At 41.0% G+C, this 21019-nt stretch overlaps 2 protein-coding genes across 4 annotated transcripts; one reads left to right on the top strand and one right to left on the bottom strand.

Moving 5' to 3' along the window:
• Nucleotides 1-13759: 13759 nt before the first annotated feature.
• On the top strand, nt 13760-14512 carry LOC145107216 (uncharacterized). The gene has a single exon (XM_079044054.1). It carries the CDS (start codon nt 13760-13762, stop codon nt 14510-14512), a length of 753 nt encoding a protein of 250 aa, XP_078900180.1.
• Nucleotides 14513-16148: 1636 nt separating this feature from the next.
• LOC145109596 (phytyl ester synthase 2, chloroplastic-like) lies at nt 16149-20811 on the bottom strand. Of its 3 annotated transcripts, none has more exons than XM_079046791.1 (14): nt 20419-20807; nt 20296-20347; nt 19834-19889; nt 19430-19588; nt 19229-19351; nt 19071-19138; nt 18571-18692; nt 18372-18480; nt 18171-18301; nt 17717-18095; nt 16872-16985; nt 16688-16773; nt 16476-16585; nt 16149-16394 (listed from the first exon to the last, which is right to left on the bottom strand). In XM_079046791.1, the coding sequence occupies exons 1-14, from the start codon at nt 20735-20737 to the stop codon at nt 16204-16206; spliced, it is 2019 nt and encodes a 672-aa protein (XP_078902917.1). In that variant the 5' UTR covers nt 20738-20807; the 3' UTR covers nt 16149-16203. The 3 variants fall into 3 exon arrangements, 2 of the variants coding, with proteins under 2 accessions (XP_078902917.1, XP_078902918.1); XM_079046792.1 differs by having other exon boundaries at nt 19229-19333; XR_013709093.1 differs by lacking the exon at nt 16149-16394 and having other exon boundaries at nt 16528-16585; nt 16877-16985; nt 20419-20811.
• Nucleotides 20812-21019: the final 208 nt, after the last annotated feature.

Here is a 21019-nt window from a genome sequence, read left to right as displayed (position 1 = left end):
GGTCATTCTTCCCGAATGACTAAGTTATTCAAACCATCCACAGTCGGTCATATGTTGGAAGTAGATATGAATCAAGACTGTCATGAGTTGGATTGTAGATGTCTAAGATGTTGGACATAGCAAAGTATTTCTACAACACTCATGAGTACTCATAAGTTCTGAGTATTGGATTCAACCCGCGCTCATTTGAATCACTTCATGGATTTTATCACGAGTGATCATGAGACGATAATATCTAATATTCTTCAAACCTAGAGATATGAGTTGTTACTATGAGTTGGTTGTACATTGATTGCGCGAAAACACATTGGTAACTCGATGTTATAAAACGTGCCTTTGTGTATGATTCAACAAGTAGTTGAACAAGCCATAAGAGTCGAAGTTATCCATTCCTTTTACCTTCGGGATAAAAGCGATATCTATGGGCCCCTCGATGATTTAATGATGACACATGTGAGTGCTTGGCCAAGCCAGGACTAATTTGATATGTTCAATCAGTCAGTTATCATGAATCGAAAATCGGGAAACAACAAATGGACTGAGAGAATGATTGATAATCCATGTCTCAGTTCATATGATATCTAGAATGGAGGAAGATATGATCACTTATCTAATGGACAAGTCATTGACAAAGGTCAGAGTTCATCGACAAGGTCGGAGTTCGATAGCGGCTTTTGAGAGCTACAATTGCTAGTCGGGTTATGAAGTCATACTTGCAATAATAGTTTTAGACTTATCCAAGTGGGAGATTGTTGGATTAATGTCTAAGTCCATAACTATAATTGGTAAGACTTGACCCGACCCGAGATGGTCCATTTGGGTTGCATGGCATCGGAACATTTGGATAGACCGTTTTATGAGAAGAGGACATTTGTGACATATTAATATATTATAAGTTCTAATATATTAATATGAAATCATGTTATTTAATTAGTATTGATCAAGAATTAATTTGGACTTAATTTAGTGATCAAAAGAGACTAATTAAATATATGGGGATTGGTTGTGTAAATAATTCATTCTTATATATGTGGGCTTATGATCCATGATTCCTTATGTTGGGTTTAACCCATGTGGTGACCCATGGATACTCCATGGAGGTTAAAACCCATGGAGCATATGGAATGGGTAAACTCATGGGTTACATGGTGTAACCCTAATGTGCACATTATATAAGGACCCCTTTAGCTCAAGAAATTGTACTAGTGACATACATATGAGGGCTAGCCGATTTGAGCATGAGTGTCTTCTTCTCATGGTTATTCCAAGTGTTGATGATGTTGTGTGAACCATTTGAGGTGTCACACTTGGGGAACTAGGCTCTCGAGCTTCATGGAGTCAAGCTACATCAACAAGGTATGTATTTTATCTATTTTATTACCCAAGTATCAAATATTGTATGCTAGTTAGGGTAATACCTTGGAATATTCATATTTGCATGTATAATAGAGAAAACATAGATCCAAGGTATATAGGGTTGCATGTACACTTAGGAGTGTTAGAATGCTCAAAACCCAACAGGGACCCCATTGCTAGCAGCAGGTGGTTGGCTGACGTCGCCAACGCCTTCCGTACTAGCCGATGTCCCGAGAGGGACAAGCTCCGACTTGCTTCCTGTCTCCTGAAGGACAGAGCATGTGACTGGTAGGAAGAGGTTGGACATGATATTGGAGATGATGCCACTCTTGATGCGATGAACTGGAGTGATTTCTCGGTCAGGTTCAGGGTCGAGTTTGCACCTATGATCGAGGTGCAACAGCTTGCGAGGGAGTTCCAGGATCTCCAGCAGACTATTGAGACGGTGACTGAGATCACCGCCATGTTTAGGGAGAGGGCCCTTCTTGTTCCGCAATATGTGGCGGACGAGGAGATGAAGAAGGCCCGGTACCATGAGATGCTACAGAGTGATATCCGCCAGTTTGTGAGCCGATCCAGCTGCAAGACGCTGGAAGATATGATTGCGAGGGATCGAGAGAGGGGGCTGGATTTAGAGATGGAGAGGAAGAGGAAACCAGAGGGGGTTCATACAGGGAGTTCGGGAAAAAAGCCCAAGGTATCAGATCACAGATCGAGGAGCCAGCAGGGCCGCAGCCGTTGTGGCAAGTGAGGAAAGATGCACAAGGGGGCGTGCAGGGTGGGTAGTTCAGGCTGCTTTAAGTGCGGCCGAACTGGTCATGTCAGCAGGGACTGTACTGCTACCACCACCACCACGACAGTATCTGATCTGATTTGCTTTCAGTGCAATCAGAGGGGCCACAAGAGGTGCCAGTGTCCGAGTTTAGCAGCAGCAGGACAGGTGGTGGCACCAGCTCCTGCTACATTGAGGATTACCGATGATCGTTAGAGCCGGATGGAGGCGCCTGTGGTGAAGGGCAGGGCCTTCCAGCTGACAACAGAGGAGGCACGTGCAGCTCCCAATGTTATGACGGGTATTATTCTTCTCCTTATCTCTTTATTTATATTGATTTATTGCTTATGTTTATGTGTTTCATTATAGGATCGTTCCTTGTGAACGGTATATCTGCTCTGGTATTATTCAATTCGGGGGCTACCCGATCTTTTGTATCGCTCGCGCTCAGCAAGTGATTTGTGGGAGCTTTAGGAGAGCTCGACTGTCCACTTGATGTAGAGATAGCGAATGATATGACCATTCGGGTTGCGAGGGTTCATCGGGGATGTACACTACAATTGTTTGATGAGTAGTTTGTTGTGGATTTAGTCCTTATTCCCCTAAGAGGGAATAAGGTTATCGTGGGTATAGATTGGTTGAGCCCCAACGAGGAAGTGATTTATTACGAGCAGCAGCTAGTGCGAGTTCAGACCCCAAGTGGGGGAGGTTTGGTGAGTCAGGGAGAGAGGCCGCAACATGGGCTGACTTTGTGTTCAGCAGCGAGAGCTAGGCGCTACCTTCAGTAGGGTTGCGTAGGTTATGTCGCCTATGTTATGGATACCCGGGATAAGGGTAAGGCGACCGTGGATGATGTACCGATTGTACGGGAGTACCCGGACGTGTTCCCGGAGGATTTTCCTGGGGTACCTCCGGAGAGGCAAGTAGAGTTCAGGATTGACCGAGTTCCTGGTGCGGTTCCGATAGCCAAGGCACCATATCGTTTGGCTCATCCCGAGCTGCAAGAGTTATCTACATAGTTGCAGGAGATGTTAGACAAGGGCCTTATCAGGCCGAGCAGTTCGCCATGGGGAGCCTTTATCCTATTTGTGAAGAAGAAGGACGGGTCACATCGAATGTGTATAGATTACCGGGAATTGAATAAGGTAACAGTGATGAACCGTTATCCCCGCCCGATGATTGACGATTTATTTGATCAGCTTTAGGGTTTATCATGGTTCTCCAAGATCGATTTGCGATCGGGTTATCATCAGATGCGATTAAGGGACGACGATGTGCAGAAGACAGCCTTTCGGACTCACTATAGTCATTACGAGTTCGTGGTGATGTCGTTTGGGCTCACCAATGCTCCTGCCACGTTCATGGATCTCATGAACCGCGTGTGCAGACCAATGCTAGACCGGTCTGTGATAGTTTCCATCGATGATATCTTGGTTTACAACAAGACTCGGGAGCAGCACGAGGAGCACCTGAGGGAGGTGCTGGAGACACTGAGGAGGGAGAGACTTTTCGCAAAGTTCTCCAAGTGCGAGTTCTGGTTGCGCGAGGTGCAATTTGTGGGGCACCTTGTCAACCAGAACCGTATTTTGGTCGACCCGGCCAAGGTAGAGGTTGTGATGCAGTGGGAGGTTCTGAGGTCTCCATCCGAGATTCGGAGTTTTCTTGGTCTGGCGAGTTACTATCGGAGATTCATCTAGGATTTCTCCAAGATTGTTGTTCCATTGAACCGACTGACCAAGAAGTCGGTGACATTCCGCTGGGGGCCTAAGCAGCAGGCAGTTTTCGAGACTCTGAGACAGCGGTTATGCGAGGCACTGATTCTGACCTTGTCGGAGGGCGTCGACGATTTCGTGGTTTACTGTGACGCTTCGATCACGGGTATAGGTGCAATGTTGACACAGCGGGGTCACGTGATTGCGTACGCGTCGAGGCAGTTGAAGCCTCATGAAACGAACTATCTGACGGATGATCTGGAGCTGGGGGCTGTGGTTTTCACCCTCAAGATTTGGCGACACTCCCTCTATGGGGTTCGTTATACCATTTACGGGGACCACAAGAGCTTGCGGTACCTGATGGATCAGCCGAATCTGAACATGAGGCAACGTCGTTGGTTGGATGTGGTGAAGGATTATGACTGGGAGATCCTTTATCACCCGGGGAAGGCCAATATGGTGGCCGATGCTCTCAGTCGCAAGGCGGTCGCGGCTCCGATTCGGGATATATGACTGAGGATGATAGTGATTGCTCCGTTGTTGGAACGGATTCGGGAGGCTCAGATTGAGGGTATGAAGGAAGAGCGTCGGAAGTGTGAGCGGATCATAGGCCAGGTGTCTTCATTCGATTATGACATACATGGGTTGTTGACCCTGCATCGGAGGGTCTGGGTTCCTTACTAAGGCGGTGTACACCAGGTTCTGATGGAGTAGGTGTTGGGTTATGAGCATTCTAACACTCTTAGTGGCGTATGGCGGGCCGGCAGCGACAGCATCACCTTGAATCATCGGTGACAGCGGCGGATGGAGCTCGAAGGCATCACAGAAGCGGCTAACGGCAGCAGTGGTTTGCCCCACTCCACTCCCAACGCCCCACCGACAGTCTTCTCCCTTAATCACAACAGAAACGACGCCGACCGTGTCTTTCACGGAAATGGCAATGGCGGTTTGGTGGCAATGAGTCATTGGCGAAGAACGTCTTCGCCGATAGGTAGAATGGTCGCGGTGATCGACTTGCATCCTCGTCAACGATGGTGGCGTTGGAGATCGTAGAAGCGGAAGTAGCGGTCAGACTCGACACCGACGATGGCGAGACGGAGGAGCAGTGGCAGCGGACTCCGATCACAGTTTGGAGGTTCGATATCGGCGGCTCAATACTTCCGACAAGAGCGCTGTGGCGGCATCCGACGGTTGGCGACCTCAGCGGAGGTGGTGGTGCGGCGCCGGAGATTGAAGGGGTGAGAGCGGCCGGTGAGGGAGGCATAAGGAGATGACGGCTAGAAGGGTTTTGCTAGGTTTAGGGTTACGGAACCTTATATACCCGACTCCATTATAAAAGTTTACCATAATGACCAAAATGGTCCCTCCAGCTCCAATTTAATTCGAAATAGATCCATATTTTACCATTTTAACCCCTGCCATCTAAAATCTTTACAATTCAGCTATATATGTTACCATTTAGTCCCTAAGCCTCCAAAATCTCTTCAAATTAAGTCCCAATAGATTACCAAGTAGTCCCTCCCCTCATAATTATTTGCAGAACCAATCCAAAACTTACATGTTTAGCCCCCAACTTCTAATTATGTAACAGTTAACTCCTCAAGACCAACTCTTATTATATAATTATTGATGTTAGGGATACTATCCATTCATCCACTTTATCTATTTATTTATTTAATATACGGGGTGTTACATTATTGGAGTGTCACACTTTACTTTGGATTTTTGCTTCTCATTCCGAGCCTTCCCTTGAGGCTTTAATAAGATTTTTTTATATGTTTATGCGTCTTCTCATACATATGCAAGCGGAACTTGGCCGTGTCCTTTTCGGGGGTTTCATTGTTGCCCGAACGGTGAAGTGGATGGTAAGGGGATATCTCGTATGATTTCTCATATCAAAAGTTTGCACCTCTCTACGGATGAGCGTAGAGCTGTGTTGCGAGATGCTATTTCTTTAGACATTGGACTGTTTATGTTAGTGGTAGCAACATTGAATGAGTTTGGTCAATGGATATGTGGAGAATGTATGAGTCTCCATGCCCTAAGCCGTTCGTGTCGACACTCAGGTGATCTTGTTAAATTTAACGGTGATGTTAATGACATGAGTGGACATATTGTTGGAATTCAAAAGCCTCCACCCAATGAACCATATGCCAACCTCAATGAGGGGTTGGTGTTGGATGCTCAGCTCCTTAATCTTGTGTTTAAGCTACCTATCACCACAGTCAAAAGCATCCTTCATAACTGTCGTATGGCTTTCTCTCAGGCTTTGAAAGCATCCCTTTCCAAGGTTGTTGCTCATCCCGGGTCCATTGAAGCATGGGTTACATTGTTAATTCTTCCTAGGTGTACTCTTCAGGCGTTCAGGCCCAAGAATAGACAAGAAAGTAGGTCTGGGAACAGGAAGTCCTTGCAACATCGTAACATCTTAAGCGCGTTAGCTACTTGGGGTACAGAAGATGGTATAGCCAAGCTTGTTAAAAACTTGGTTGACAATGCAACGATGGAGCAACAAGGAAAAAAAGAAGAGTACTTTCAGGAGGATAGAACATGGGGTGACGCTAACGTCAGACATTGTCTTCGTAAGGTTGTTGATGGGCATTTCACAGCAACAGTGAAAGTATTATGTTCCTCGGGGGTTGCTCCATACGGGGATGCTACTACGAAGGCATTGAAGGATAAGCACCCACACAAGCCACCACCATCCATGTCGAGTACCATATGTTCAGTACCTCCCCTTGTGGTTAATATTGACAATGTCCTAGGGGGCATTAAATCATTCCCTAAAGGAACCTCGTGTGGGAGAGATGGGTTGAGAGCTCAACACATTTTAGATGCTCTTTGTGGAGAAGGTTCAACAATTGCCAAAGACCTCCTATGTTCTATCACATGTGTGATTAATTTATGGCTAGGGAGATGCCCTTCGAGTTTGGCGGAATTTGTTGCCTCTGCTCCTCTTACACCGCTTCTAAAACCTGACAAGGGAATACGACCTATTGCATTAGGAACTATATGGAGACGTTTGGTTTCCAAGATGACTATGAAAGGTGTTGGTAAAGAAATGGCCAAGTATCTCATGTTGGAATAGTGTTTAAGGTCATTAACTATTGGTAATATTTCTAATAATAGCAGGGTCCTTTTGGGTTGCCCTCAAGACCCAAAATGAGTAGAATAAATAAAGGAGAAATTGGTTTATTAATTATTATAGTTAATAATTAATTAGAAACTAATTGGAAATATATTTTGGAAATATATTTTGGGAATTAATTAACAGTTTAATTAATTAAAGGTTTGAATGTTCATTAATCGATAGTTGGTTAATCAGGAATGTTCCAGAATCCTTATGGAATTAGGGTTGGATGAAATTCACTCCATCCCACATGGGAAAGGAGTGAAATTTCGTGGTTATGCCTCCATCCCACATGGGAAGGAGTACTAAACCTAAGGAGGCATCCAAGGCTATAAATAGGGCCTTAGGGATTTCATTCCTCCTTGCACCTTGGCTTGAAGTTTTCGCCAACCCTTCTTCCTCGTCCCATAGGGATGATTTCTAACCCTCTTTGGGTTTGTGAAATTAACCCTTCTCCTAGTTATTTTTATTCCACTCTTTGGTGTCATTGGGTGTGATACCATTAGAGGGATTCTGGTTTGGGTCCTTTCATCCAAGCAACTTCATGGAGGTTCAAGATCTCAAGCATGGAGATCAAGGGCATCATAAGAGGTATGTTTTCTTACTTATGTTTTAGTTTTCTAGGGTCGGTTTTTAATATGCTTCGTGCTTACCCCCCTCACCGCCCTATTTCATTTTGAGAATGGAGTTACCGAAAGGGTTTGATAGTGATAATGGTCAATCTAAAAGTATTCTAAATACAAGTATAAAACAAAATCCCATTTTATTAATAGAATGTGAGTTTATATTATCCATGAAAATTTCACATTCTCTTTATATTCTGTTGGTGGAGCTCGTGTGGTTAATCGGCACATCAATCTAGAATATAGTCGAGAATGATATGGAACTCGCGAATCTCAAGCGTAACTTGAGTCGGGGACCATGCGATTTTGCAAGGTTAATTCTCAATCTATTTAATGTGAATCTTATGTTATCCATAAAAGTTGCACATTCTCTTTATAACTTGTTGATGGAGCTCGTGTGGTTAATCGGCACGTCAATTTGAGAGTATAGGTAGAGAATGATGTGGAACTCGCGAATCTCAAGCGTAACTTGAGCCGGGGACCATGCGATTTTGTATGGTCGATTCACCATCTGTTCAGTGATCCGCAGCGACCCCGTCATTGAATTTGAGATGAACATAATCCGAGATTAACATGCCATTGATAGTCAATGAATCTCAAAGATCTAGGAATTTCGTGGTGATCGAAATTGGCAAAGGGTTTTGCCTACCTAAATAACTTTATGGTGTGTTTACGGCATCCCTTTACACATCATGGAGCCAAATATGGATCCTAGCCTTCTAAAATAATTTAAGGGTGATTATTTTCTAAGGATAAGTAAAACAAACTATAATGGAATTTGTCATTGAATGATGTCTATAACCTTATTCACTAAAATCTACTGCTATAAAATCTTTGAAAGGATTAGCTATGAGGATGATCAATCTTGACAAATTCGTAGTTTGGGAGTAGTTCTCATAAACGAAAGGAAAGACCATGCCATTGTTAAAGCTCTTCCTAGGTTACTTCAAACATTGCATTCTAAATTGTTAGAAAGAGCAATTATCAAATGTACGTTGTAAATTGACATATTGAAGTAAAATGGAATTTTCTTGAGTTAGGAGTTGACTATGGTTAGTCGACTAGCTAACATGTACATATGATCAGTTCATTCTGATTTTGATATGAACAACTTGGAATGTCCATTAAGGAGTTGTGTAGCATGTTGAGGTTTCCTTTTGGAACTAACATGGCCAATCATAGAAACCCATACTTCAAAACATTCCCATATTTTACTATCATGAATAGAAGTGTCAAGAGAAAGAAAGTCAATTGTCCATGGGTTAAAAGGCGATTAGTTTTGGTGTACCTAATCTAGGTCCAAATACCTAGGACAAAGGAAGGCTTATTTTGAGACATGTTCTGATAGCAATTCGTTTCCATAACAAGAAAAGAACTAAGAAAGCAATCTTGCCCAAATCTATATTTGAGGTGAAAGAACTGGAACATGAAGAAGTTAAATTTGATCGTGGATCACGAGCCCGTGCTACTTTTTCCATAGGATCAAAAGGTAACTAGTTCTCCCATGTTTGGTGTTCAATCAAATATATGGATTTATAATGCCATCAGAACATTACTTCTAAACCTTGAGTGTTTTGCTAAGGATTAAGTACTGAAATTTGCAAGAATGTGCAGTGCCTAAAAGGAAGTAAGAAGACTGAAACATGGAGAAGATAATTTGATCATGAATGCCAATCCCTTGCTACATTCATGGGATCAAAGGACAATTCTCTTCAAATGTTTAGTCTATGGTATTATAATTGAAATTGTTTATACTATGATTCATGAGATAGTTCTGACTTATTTGAGTGTGGAGCATTCTAACATGTCAAAAGAAAGTCATGAAATCTATGAAACTAGTATAGTAGCAATAGTTCAAAGTTGATTCAAATATTTGAATAAGGTGTATTATTGTGAATATCTGTTGAAATTAGTTAACTAATGGATCGTTCAGATTGACCACAATATGTAATTATTCAAATACATCCAAAGGTTTGGTTGCAGAGTATTTGTGGAATCAAAATCTTAGATACATAAATGAGAAATGCATTACCAAGTATCCAGTTGGATCGGATTTTGGATATCATTTGGCCTCGAGTCTTATGATAAATGAAAATCTTGTTTATCCAGATAGATCATGAATACATCACTGGGTGATGTGAGTATCTGTTGGAATTAGTTCACTCTAATAGACCGTTCAGATTAACCACGATACATGGTGAGACCAACTTTGTATGAATGTGAGTCTGGAACCTCTCACGTGTTCAGAGCTCTCATATAGCGAAGTTAAGAATCAATTGGGCAATAGGATGAGACACTCATAGTGAGCATCATCATCTAAGGAATTATGAAGGAGTTTCACGATCTCTCTCCACCCAAAACACTGCCACTAGGAAGTGTTAGTTGGATAGAGAAACAAATCGTTCATTGATTTTGTACTAGATGAGTCGCATTATGCACATTATCAATTTGTGGATTGTACCATGAATAGTGTTACAAGAAGTCCTTTGGTCTTGTGCCAACTAAGTAGGTTCTTGAAACACTCTATGATATGTGAAGTGGGATTCTATCCTCACTGCCATATATGGAAGTCTACGATTATGAGGCTTACGCTCGTCATGAAGCGCTCGACAATCTAGGACTTTGAATAGAGATGTGTTATCTCGTTGGTGAACCAATCAAGCATTTTGGATAATTGTTTAACAATCCTTATGAGAACAAAGTGTATGTTGCTCGAAGGGCAGTCTTCCGAGAGAGGGTTTCCAAAAGGGCTAGTGGAGCCACATTGATCTTGATAAGATTCGAGATCCAACCATCGAAGAGCCTAAAGTTAGAGATAGCATTCAATTTGGAATTGAAAGAGCTATTAAGGAAACTGACATATTTCCATTTTTTCGTTATAGATCTGATAGAGGACGTCATACACCTTGTTATATAAGTGTTTATATTACTAAGGTATATGAGTCACTGGTAGATTACAATCAGATTATACCAGCTATCGGAAGCTATGGTAGGCCCTAAAGGCAACAACATGGAAGGAGGAATTGGAAAGCGAGATTCAATCCATGTATGTTGTTATTTGGTAGATCTAGCGCTTGACCTTAACCCTTAGGTGCAAGTGGATCTTCAAGTAGATACAATCATGGATAGGAACAAACACATAATTAAACCAAGATAGGTTTTGAAGGATGTGTAAGCTTAATAAGTTCATTTATGGACCGAAATAAGCATCTCGCAAGTGGGATCATTATTTCAATGAGAAAGTTCAAGGAGTTTGAATTTCGAGAAATAAAGATAAGCCATATATATATGTCAAAGCTAGTGGGAGTAATTGGATTCTTTGTTTCAATGAGAATGTTCAAGGAGTTTGAATTTCGAGAAACATAGATAAGCCATATATATGTCAGTGCTAGTGGGAGCACTATAGTCATCCTTGTGTTGTACATAGATAATGTACGATTCATAAGAAACTATATTCTAACTTAGCAAGTGTAAAAGCTTGGCTTGGTGTGAGAATTGTTTCGCTATGATATACATGGGAAATACAAAACACGTACATAATAAGGATCTATGGAGATAGATCAAAGTGATTCATTGGATTAAGCCAAAGTACATTGAATGTTGAGGAAACTCGACATGCAGAACTCAAAAAGGATTTTAGGCTGGCATGACATTGAGCAATGCTAATGTCCTAGTTCTACTATTGAGCTAAAGCAAATGAGTCGTGTCCCACATGCTTCTGCTATGGGATCGATCATAAATGCCATGACATGTACTAGATCTAATGACTCGTATGCCTTGAGCATGACAAGTTTGATTAGATCAATTTGGCAAGAATCAATGAATCAAGATCAAGAACATTCTTAAGTGTCCTTGGAGGACAGAAGAGATGATCTTGATAGTATGGAAGAGATCATTGTAAGAGTTACATTGATGCTAAGTTCCGCAATAATAAAGGCAATTCCGTTCGCAGTCGGAATTCGTGCTTTTACTGAATGGTGATATATTAGCTTGAAAGAGTACCAGGTAATACACCATAGTGGATTTAACATACTTAGAGTATATTGTAGTTGGTTAAATTTCAAAGTGGACAATGTGACTGAAAGAGATTCATTAGTGACATCTTTGTTGAAATTCAATCATTGATGGTCCTTATGAAGTTTCTTGGGACTTTGGGTGAACTTACCTCGAGTATGGATCCCAAGTCACACGAGCTCACATGAAACATACTCAGTAAGTACCAACACATTTGATAGTGATTCAAATGTAAAGTCATCATAGTCAATGATTCATATCGAAAGATAATCTTGTCGATCCATTCCATAAGTCGATGTCATTGACCATGTCTGACAGTCAGACAAAGTCGAGAGGCATTAGATTTGTAAATGAATTGGCTTAAACACTCTTAGTTTGGTTTGTTTTAAAAACCCGAAAACCTTAAGCGGTATAAGTTTAATTTGATTTGGCGATTATTAAGTGGTGATCTTAATATATGATGGAGTTCGGTCATTTCAATTAGCTTATCATTGCGTTCTCACTTTTGCATGTTTGGAACCCACTTCCCGAGTATTAATTTACTCAAACGTCCACAGTCGGTCATACTCTTGGAAGTAAGTAGTGATTCAAGATTGTCATGAGTATTGGTGGATTGTCCATATTGATTAGACATAGCATAGTGATTGCGCTAACACTCATGAGTGCTTAATAGAGATTTAAGTATTGGACCAACCCACGCTTAGAGATTACTTCATGGATTCAGTCACAAGTAATTCTAAGACGATAATATCTTCTATTCTTCAAACCTAGATATATGTGGGGTTTTGCTCTATGATTCTATTATGCATTGGTCTACTCCAACGCTAACCGTAACTGGTAGTTATAAAGGGTATGTCCATGTGTGACATGATGAAATAGACAAAAACTATGTAGTCGAAGTTTATTCGTTCCTTCTGCCTTAATAGGAGAAGCGATATCTATGGGCCCCTCGATGATTTGGTGCTGACATCTAAAGTGCTTGGCCGAGCCCTGATTGGAATTGATGTGTTCAATTTAGTAGTCAGATGCAGTCGTCACAAATCTATATCGGGAAACATAATCTTGAATTCTGAGATTGACCATTATCCATGTCTCTAATTCATACAGATATCATAGAACGAAGGGATAGCTGATCAGTTATCTAAGGGCTGAATCTTGATTAGATCAAGAGTTCGGTAGTTGCATTAGATGGCTAACTCTCTGTTGATTATTGGAGAAATATTGGTCCTCATATAGTTGATGACTTGTCCAAGTGGGAGACTGTTGGAATAGTGTCCAAGGTCATTAACTATTGGTAATATTTCTAATAATAGCAGGGTCCTTTTGGGCTGCCCTCAAGACCCAAAATGAGTAGAATAAATAAAGGAGAAATTGGTTTATTAATTATTATAGTTAATAATTAATTAGAAACTAATTGGAAATATATTTTGGGAATTAATTTACAGTTTAATTAATTAAAGGGTTGAATGTTCATTTATCGATAGTTGGTTAATCAGGAATGTTCCAGAACCCTTATGGAATTAGGGTTGGATGAAATTCACTCCATCCCACATGGGAAAGGAGTGAAATTTCGTGGTTATACCTCCATCCCACATGGGAAGGAGTACTAAACCTAAGGAGGCATCCAAGGCTATAAATAGGGCCTTAGGGATTTCATTCCTCCTTGCACCTTGGCTTGAAGTTTTCGCCAACCCTTCTTCCTCCTCCCATAGGGACGATTTCTAACCCTCTTTGGGTTTGTGAAATTGACCCTTCTCCTAGTTATTTTTATTCCACTCTTTGGTATCATTGGGTGTGATACCATTAGAGGGATTCTGGTTTGGGTCCTTTCATCCAAGCAACTCCATGGAGGTTCAAGATCTCAAGCATGGAGATCAAGGGCATCATAAGAGGTATGTTTTCTTACTTATGTTTTAGTTTTCTAGGGTTGGTGTAATTAGCATGAAGCCATAGATCCATAGGATGCATGTACACTTAGGTATATCGTTGTTTCGATTTTTCCGCTGCCTAGATTTAGAGTGTATTTGATGCGTAGAGGACCCAACATCTTAATGATTTTCAGTTCGGGGTCAGGGTGTCGGGTGGCACTGAAGCCGTATTACATAGCGCCAACAGGGTGTTGAGTGAACGCCACAATGACGGGTCTCTTTCCATGCTTACTGTGGATTTCTCCAATGCCTTTAACCTTGTTGACAGATCCACATTACTTCATGAGGTTAGATTGAGGTGCCCTTCTATATCCCTATGGGTAGAATTCCTATATGGTCAAGCAGCAAGGTTATATCTAGGGGACACGCATATTTGGTCTTCTACTAGAGTTCAACAAGGAGACCCCTTGGGACCACTTCTCTTTGCCCTTGTGTTGCACCCGCTCTTGCATAATATTAGAGACAATTGCAAGCTTCTTCTCCATGCATGGTACCTGGATGCTGGCACACTAATTGGAGATTCTGAGGAGGTGGCCAAAGCCTTAGACATCATTAAGGCTATTGGCCCAAAATTGGGCTTTCAGTTGAATATCAATAAAACCGAGCTCTTTTGGCCCTCGTGTGATGGAAGGAAGCTGCGTGAGGGGCTATTCTCGGTTGGCATCGGGAGGCCGCCATTGGGGGTGAAACTTCTCGGGGGAGTTGTTAGCAGAGATGCTAGTTTCATTAGCAACTTAGCCATAAAGAGAGCTGAAGGCGCTGTGAATTTGATGCGCCTTCTTCCACAATTGTCTGACCCACAGAGTGAGCTCCTTCTACTTCGGTCTTTTATGGGTATTGCTAAACTTTTCTTTGGGCTGAGGACGTGCCAACCCGTTCACATGGAGGAGGCGGCGTTGTTATTCGATAATGGATTACGCGGGGCGATTGAGGACATTGTGGTTTGTGGTGGCCCCTTCTTTGGCGACTTACAGTAGCGACTTGCTTCCCTACCCATTCGGTTTGGTGGTTTGGGTTTATACTCGGCAGTAGAGGTTACCTCATATGCTTTTGTTGCCTCAAGGGCCCAATCTTGGGTATTGCAAGACCACATCTTACGGGATAGCGGCATTTATGGTATGGATTCTGATTATGCTTGTGCCTTAGATTCTCTTCGTAACAAGCTTTCGGACATTGACCTTAGCAGTTTTACTACTAAGGACACCCCCCCCCCCCTAAATCCTAGAATACACTGGCGAGCGCCCTTTTTAGTAAAATTATCCAAGATATGGAAGTGAATTTCAATATGACGGCTCGGCAGAAAGCAGTTTTCCAGTGTTTACGTGCACCACATGCTCAAGATTTTCTTCTAGCTATCCCTATAGATGGGTTTGGCCAACATATGTCTCCGGTGGAGTATCGTACCATCCTCAAATATCGACTCATGATTCCAATATTCCTAACCGATGGGATATGTCCGGTGTGCCGCAAGGCATGTTTGGACTCTTTCGGCGAGCATGCAGTTCATTGCAAAGAACTCTCGGGGTTCAAATACAGGCACGATATGGTTAGGGATGTTTTGGTCGACATATGTAAGCGTGTCGGGGTTTCCACCAAGAAAGAGGCTCCTGTAAATTTCCTGACTGACCCGACAGAAGGAAGGTCAACCTTTAGACCGGCTGACGTTTTGATTTTTGGATGGGTTGGAGGGAAACACGCATGTGTGGACCTTACAGGGGTATCCCCTCTCGTAAGCTTGAGGGTCGGGGGTTTCACGGCGGGACAGACTGCATTAAAAGCTGCTACATGCAAGGTCACCAAACATGAGAAACCGTGCATGGAAAATCAACACGCGTTCATACCATTTGCATTTGATACGTTTGGTTTCCTTGCCCCGGATGCGGTGGAGCTTCTTAGTAAACTACAACGGATCATGCATAGCAATGTTATATCCCCTAGATCTATGAATGTAGTCTTCAAAAGAATTGGCTTTACCATACAAAAGGGTTTAGCGGCGCAACTTGTTGCCCGTTTGCCTTGTCATTCGTTGTATGATGATAACTAAAAATCTGATTATGTTTTTTTATAATAAAATGAAAAACTAGTGTGTGTGTGTGTCTATATTCCTATGTTCATGATTTTATTGTGTCTGTTGGATTGTAATTTTTATGTTCATGTGTCTATGTTCCATGATAATTTTTATATTCCTATATTCACATTATAATTGATGTATGTGTATGTTCCTGTGTTCATGATTTTATTACCGAAACCATTCGTCAGACGGGTTCAACTGATTTTTGAAACATTGTGGTATTTTTGTAAATTTTATTAAACTATTATGATGAGGGCATGATTGGGTTTTTGCATCTCTTTCAAAATAAAAACACAACTGAAGCAATCCCGAATTACACTTTCGATCAATGACGATTCAGTAGCATTTGCTTTGCATTTGCTTTACAACATCACCGACCTTAGCTCTTAGCGTTATGGATCGTAAGACGTAAGGTGCTTATTCTCCTATTAAACAACTTCGATTTTTGGGTTTTATCTTTCAAAATGGATATGTGCAACATGAGCATAAGTTTTAGGATTTTAGAGTTTTATCTTTCAAATCGTAAGCTTGTAAACCATACGTAGCACAAGTCCCGTATGAATATGATTTGTATAAATTGTGATAAGTAAATGAATTTTAGGGTTCAAATGTTGGGATTTCAGATTCAGGGCCATGTGTGAGCTGGTAAACCAAACGTGATAATATACTCCGATAAGGATCATTCCGTCTTTTCTCTTTTAGATACGATAGACACCTTTCTACCTCCGACTTCACCTCTACATACAACTCATGTGCCTTGTCCCTGTTCCTTAGCTCCTGCTGTCTCCCTGCAAACCAACGACCATTCGGAAAAAAAATGTAAATAATTTCCTTATAAACATAACATAACATAACATCACATCACATACCTTGTGTTTCAATTGGGTTTCCAAAAAGATAATAAAACCTCCCAGGTAGTTTGGGACGCATCACTGGAAAGTGTACATCTTGGTTTCCTACTTCACCTTCAACATTACTCCTGTATTAGTAGGCATCAGTCATCACATTAAAGAATATATAGAATCATTTCAAGAAACTAACAAATAAAAAGTATGATAGATATTTATGTATAGTTGGATACCTAAGCTGCACGGCCTCATCAGTTAATTCCTGTATAAATTGTCTGAGATATGGAATCTTCATTTGGTCCTCATAGTCAAAAATCAACTGAACAAACCAAATTCCCGTAAGTTGTTTTAAAAATAATAGAATATGTGAGGTGAGCAAATTCACAAAAAAAAAAGAAAAAAAAAAAGTCCACGTACCTCACCAATATCATCTTCTCCAACAACACCAAAAGGTATGATTTTGGCTCCAAACATAGCAGCCATCCTCACAAACTCAGACTGGTCTGGCCAGAATAATTGATACTCCTCACCCTGAAAAAGAAACACCAGAAAACATAGATTTTATATTACTTAAAAATAAATAAATAAAAGAATATTAGGGTGCGTTTAGTTACGTAAAAATGAGCCGTTTTCCAGAAAAAATTTCCAAGAAAAATTAGAATTTTGAAAACGCGTTTAGTTCAACAATTTTTCTAAATTTTTCACCGAAAATGAAAATTTTCAGTTTTCCAAAATTACAAAGAACTTAGAAAATTTTGGAAAACCAATAATCATTGGTTTCCATATTTTTCTAATTCCAAAAAATTTTAAAAATATAAACACCCGCCCACCTCTACATACCCCCACCCTAACACCCCCAACCCACCCACACCTACCCACTCCCATCCCCACAAACACACGCACACCCCACCCCCACCACTTTCCCCACAAAAACACACACACACACACACCACCACTACCGTAAATTCCAACCTACCATCACATCCACCACCACCACTGCCGCCACAATCACCACCACCACCCGGTTACCACTGTCACACCTCCGCAACCACTACCACCCCACCACCACCACAACTGTCGCCATCATCGCCACCACCACCACCATTGTCATCATCCACACCACCACTGCCACCTCCGCCGCCCCCACCACTGCCACCACCGCCTCCACCACCACTCCACCCACCCCCACCCTACCACCACTGGTTTCTAATTTTCTAAATTTTCCAATGAAAACTGAAAACCGTAATTAAACGCAGCCTTACCTTTCTGTGAAGAGCTTCGCGCATGCCACCTGGATAGAGAAGTATATGGGAGTTAGTTTTGAAGAGTTTAAAGAGGTTAGTTGGTGAGACAGGAACTGCTCCCATTAGCCTGTATGTATCATATTGTGATATATCAGGCAATCTCCCTCCTTGTTTCTGTTTCTTAAAAATCATTGGATGAGCTACCCCCCGCACAAGTACCCCTCTCTCAGAAAAAATACGAGCAATTAAGGGAGCCAATTCAAGCCCTAGCATCATGTGGTACCCAACAAATAAAACCGGACCCTCATCTTTTGAAGGTATCCCTGAGAGCCCTCTAACTATCTTCCCATTTTCCAAAGTCGACAGCATCACAGGAGAGAAAGCTGCCTCCACAAATCTACATGCATATCATAATTAAGGGAATATGCCAATATCATGTATATAGACTATAGTCAAGTTGAGTTGAGGTTACCTGTGTGATTCTCTTGCTTTCTGAAACTCGTAAGGGGTTGGTGGCAAGTAATCTAATACGTAATCAACATTTCTTGTACGGCGATAAAAACTGGTGCCTTTTAGAGTAGTAACCAAGTCATGATCTTGTTCCTGTCAAATTTAGATATAATTTAGCATTTATCCAAAAAAAAAAAATGTTGAGGGAGGATTGCTTTGCTACCATAAAGAGCACGTGGCCACTGTCCTCAAATATACGAATGTCAGATTTTGGTAGTAGACGATGAAGTCTTTGACCTTCCTGTCGACTTGGTAACAACTGATCCTTACCACTGAAAAGATGTGAAAATTAATAAATAAAAAAAGAAAGCAGGAAGCATTAGCGTGTAAAAAACTGAAAATATGAAAGATGGTGAGTGAACCTGGAGAGAATAAGTGTCTGAGCTTTGACAGCATGGAGGCGTGAATTGGTGTATGAACAAGCTGAATCAAGCAACTTCAATTTCCATACAAGCGTCTCCACAGATAATACTTCAGCTAGGCCCTGTAACATCAACCAATCCATCAATCTTGTGAGTTTTTTACTTCACTTATAATATTCAAAATAAGGCTTAAATCTAGGGGCAGGCTAGTTATGGAAATAAGGCAAAAGCCAAAAACAGAGTTTTGACCCATTTGTTATTATAGATGTACAGACTGTTTTTACATTCCAATTTTGGCTTGTACGTATTTCATCATAGTAAAGACAATTCTTGTTCATCTCAAATTTCTTGTTTTTTTGCATCACAAACACAATTACACATGAATATAGCATAAAAAGAGCTGTTATCATTATCTAAAAATAACTAACACTTGAAGTTAATAATTATATCCAATATATATATAATAAGAGGAAGACCGGCCAGATTCTATTAAATCTTACAGGAAGGTCGGAGAACATTGCTACAAGAGCCTCAGAGAGCCCTGTATCTCTTTGTTGTGTAGCCATGCCTGTAGGTAAAAGAAAAATAACTCATTTTTTTCACAATCTTTATCTTTTTAGGACCCTAAAAAAAACATATATAGCTTTCAAGAAATTACCTGTGATCAGATTAAGCATATCATGCAGGCTGGCACCAAGTTCCTTTGGCATGGCTTCTAACAAGGGTATCAATGGACGAAACTGTGACCCATTGAAACATGTAGCTACAAAGGAGACAGACACTGTTAACTGCATATGTTAATGGTGGAAAAAAGAAATTTTTGATCAGTTGAAACACACACACACACACACACACACACCTGAGTTGGCCAAAACTAAGAGAATATCAATCTCAGGATTGCGTGCAGCAACAGAAAGTGCAAGGCAAGCCCCAAAAGACTGGCCCACGAGATATAGTGGCCTTTCAGGCGATTGGCAATGCTCGGACTTAACAGTGCTTTCAACCAGCTTCACTAGTTCTGAACCAAATCATGTTTTAGTTAGTACAAGATAGATTACAATATATGTCATGGCTAACAAGCTTATATATGATGCATTTTCTATGTTAGGAGTTAGTACGTACTAGAAGAGTGTTTGTATTATGTGTTAACAGGCCTCTGTCCCTGTAGAATGGCGAAAGTGCACATTCTATATATCCAACTCATGTACACTGCTTGCTAATTGCTATATCTAAAAGTTATTAAGTAAATTAATGGAAAAAGACCTGGGAATGGTGTTCTATCTGTAGCAGGTATATGCAGGCACCATATATCAAACATCCTACATTTGTCAGGGAAGGAATAAAGCAAAAATTAGTCACTGCTTTGCATCCACCATTTATATATTTTATAAGAAGGAACCTTTAACACATGTCATATTCAAATATATTTATGAATACTCTCTCTCGTGGTATTCAATTTCATTAGCAGTCCCTTCAATTTAGGGGACGGGGTCAGGGATAAATTCGTAATAACTAATAAGTTAACAGATGCCATAACCAGTTCCACTATCAAGCACCAGACCAAATCTGATATGATTAGGCCTTCGAAGACCATTACAATTAAGATGAAGAGGCATTTTATACCAAATTAGTTAGGGATGGGATGAACAATACAAAAGTGGAGTGAGTGTGGAGGATGTATAATCGATCATTTGGATCTGATAAATCCGCAGGAGCAGGACTTACTCTCCAAGTCTTGGATGATGCGAAGAAAGGCCGAGTCCACTTCCACCAATACCTGTGAATATAAATAAATAGTAGATTAAACTTTTGGCTGATCCATTCATATATTCATATAAAGATGTGTACCTGGTAAATAGAGGAGAAGAGGGGAGTTGGGCAATCGAGAGGAGGAGAAGGAGTCCAACGGAGAAAACCAACGAGGAGGTTCCCGTTGTGTATGTTTGGAGTGTTCCAAGTAAAGCAATTGATTGGTTTTGGCAGGAATGTTTAGAATTTGAGGACGTGAATGAGAAATAGACGCAGGCGGAGTGGTGAGTAAAGCTCTAATACTAATACTAGTATTAGGATTAGATTGAAACATAGCAGGAGATGCTGCGGTGGTGGTGGTAGGCAATACAAGGAAAGGGGAGTAAGAAGAAAGGTTTCGAGTGGTGGCCATGGCCATGGATGGTGCGTAGTGGAAACTGGAAACTGATGGTTGTTTACATAAATCGCAGTTGCCCCCACTTAACCTTTTTTCTATTGGTTTTCTTTTATTCTTTTCTTGATTTACTTTTATCACCAAATTCAAACCCTTCTTATTTTTAGGCTATGTTTATGTTTCCGGCTGTTAAAATAAAATTTTTTCCTAATTTATTAAGAAAACTTTATGTGCTGCTATTGAGGCAGAATTCTAAGTAATCTATCATTCCATTATGATAAAAATTAATTATCTGTTCCTCTGGTA

Source organism: Lactuca virosa, chromosome 4 (genome assembly GCF_052849685.1).
Source record: "Lactuca virosa cultivar CGN04683 chromosome 4, Lactuca_virosa_CGN04683_v6, whole genome shotgun sequence".
Taxonomy (NCBI): domain Eukaryota; kingdom Viridiplantae; phylum Streptophyta; class Magnoliopsida; order Asterales; family Asteraceae; genus Lactuca; species Lactuca virosa.
Note: the sequence above shows the minus strand (reverse complement) of the source record. Positions and strands in the feature narration are given on the sequence as shown.

What these genes read in the sequence shown, in the direction of transcription:
- LOC145107216 (XM_079044054.1), top strand. Translation starts at nt 13,760, where the DNA reads ATGCTTACTGTGGATTTCTCCAATGCCTTTAACCTTGTTGACAGATCC.
- LOC145109596 (XM_079046791.1), bottom strand. Translation starts at nt 20,737, where the DNA reads ATGGCCATGGCCACCACTCGAAACCTTTCTTCTTACTCCCCTTTCCTT. An exon ending in CATCATCCAAGACTTGGAGA is followed by an intron (nt 19,890 to 20,295) that starts GTAAGTCCTGCT and finishes TGACAAATGTAG; the next exon opens with GATGTTTGATATATGGTGCC. An exon ending in AAACCCAATTGAAACACAAG is followed by an intron (nt 16,395 to 16,475) that starts GTATGTGATGTG and finishes GTTGGTTTGCAG; the next exon opens with GGAGACAGCAGGAGCTAAGG.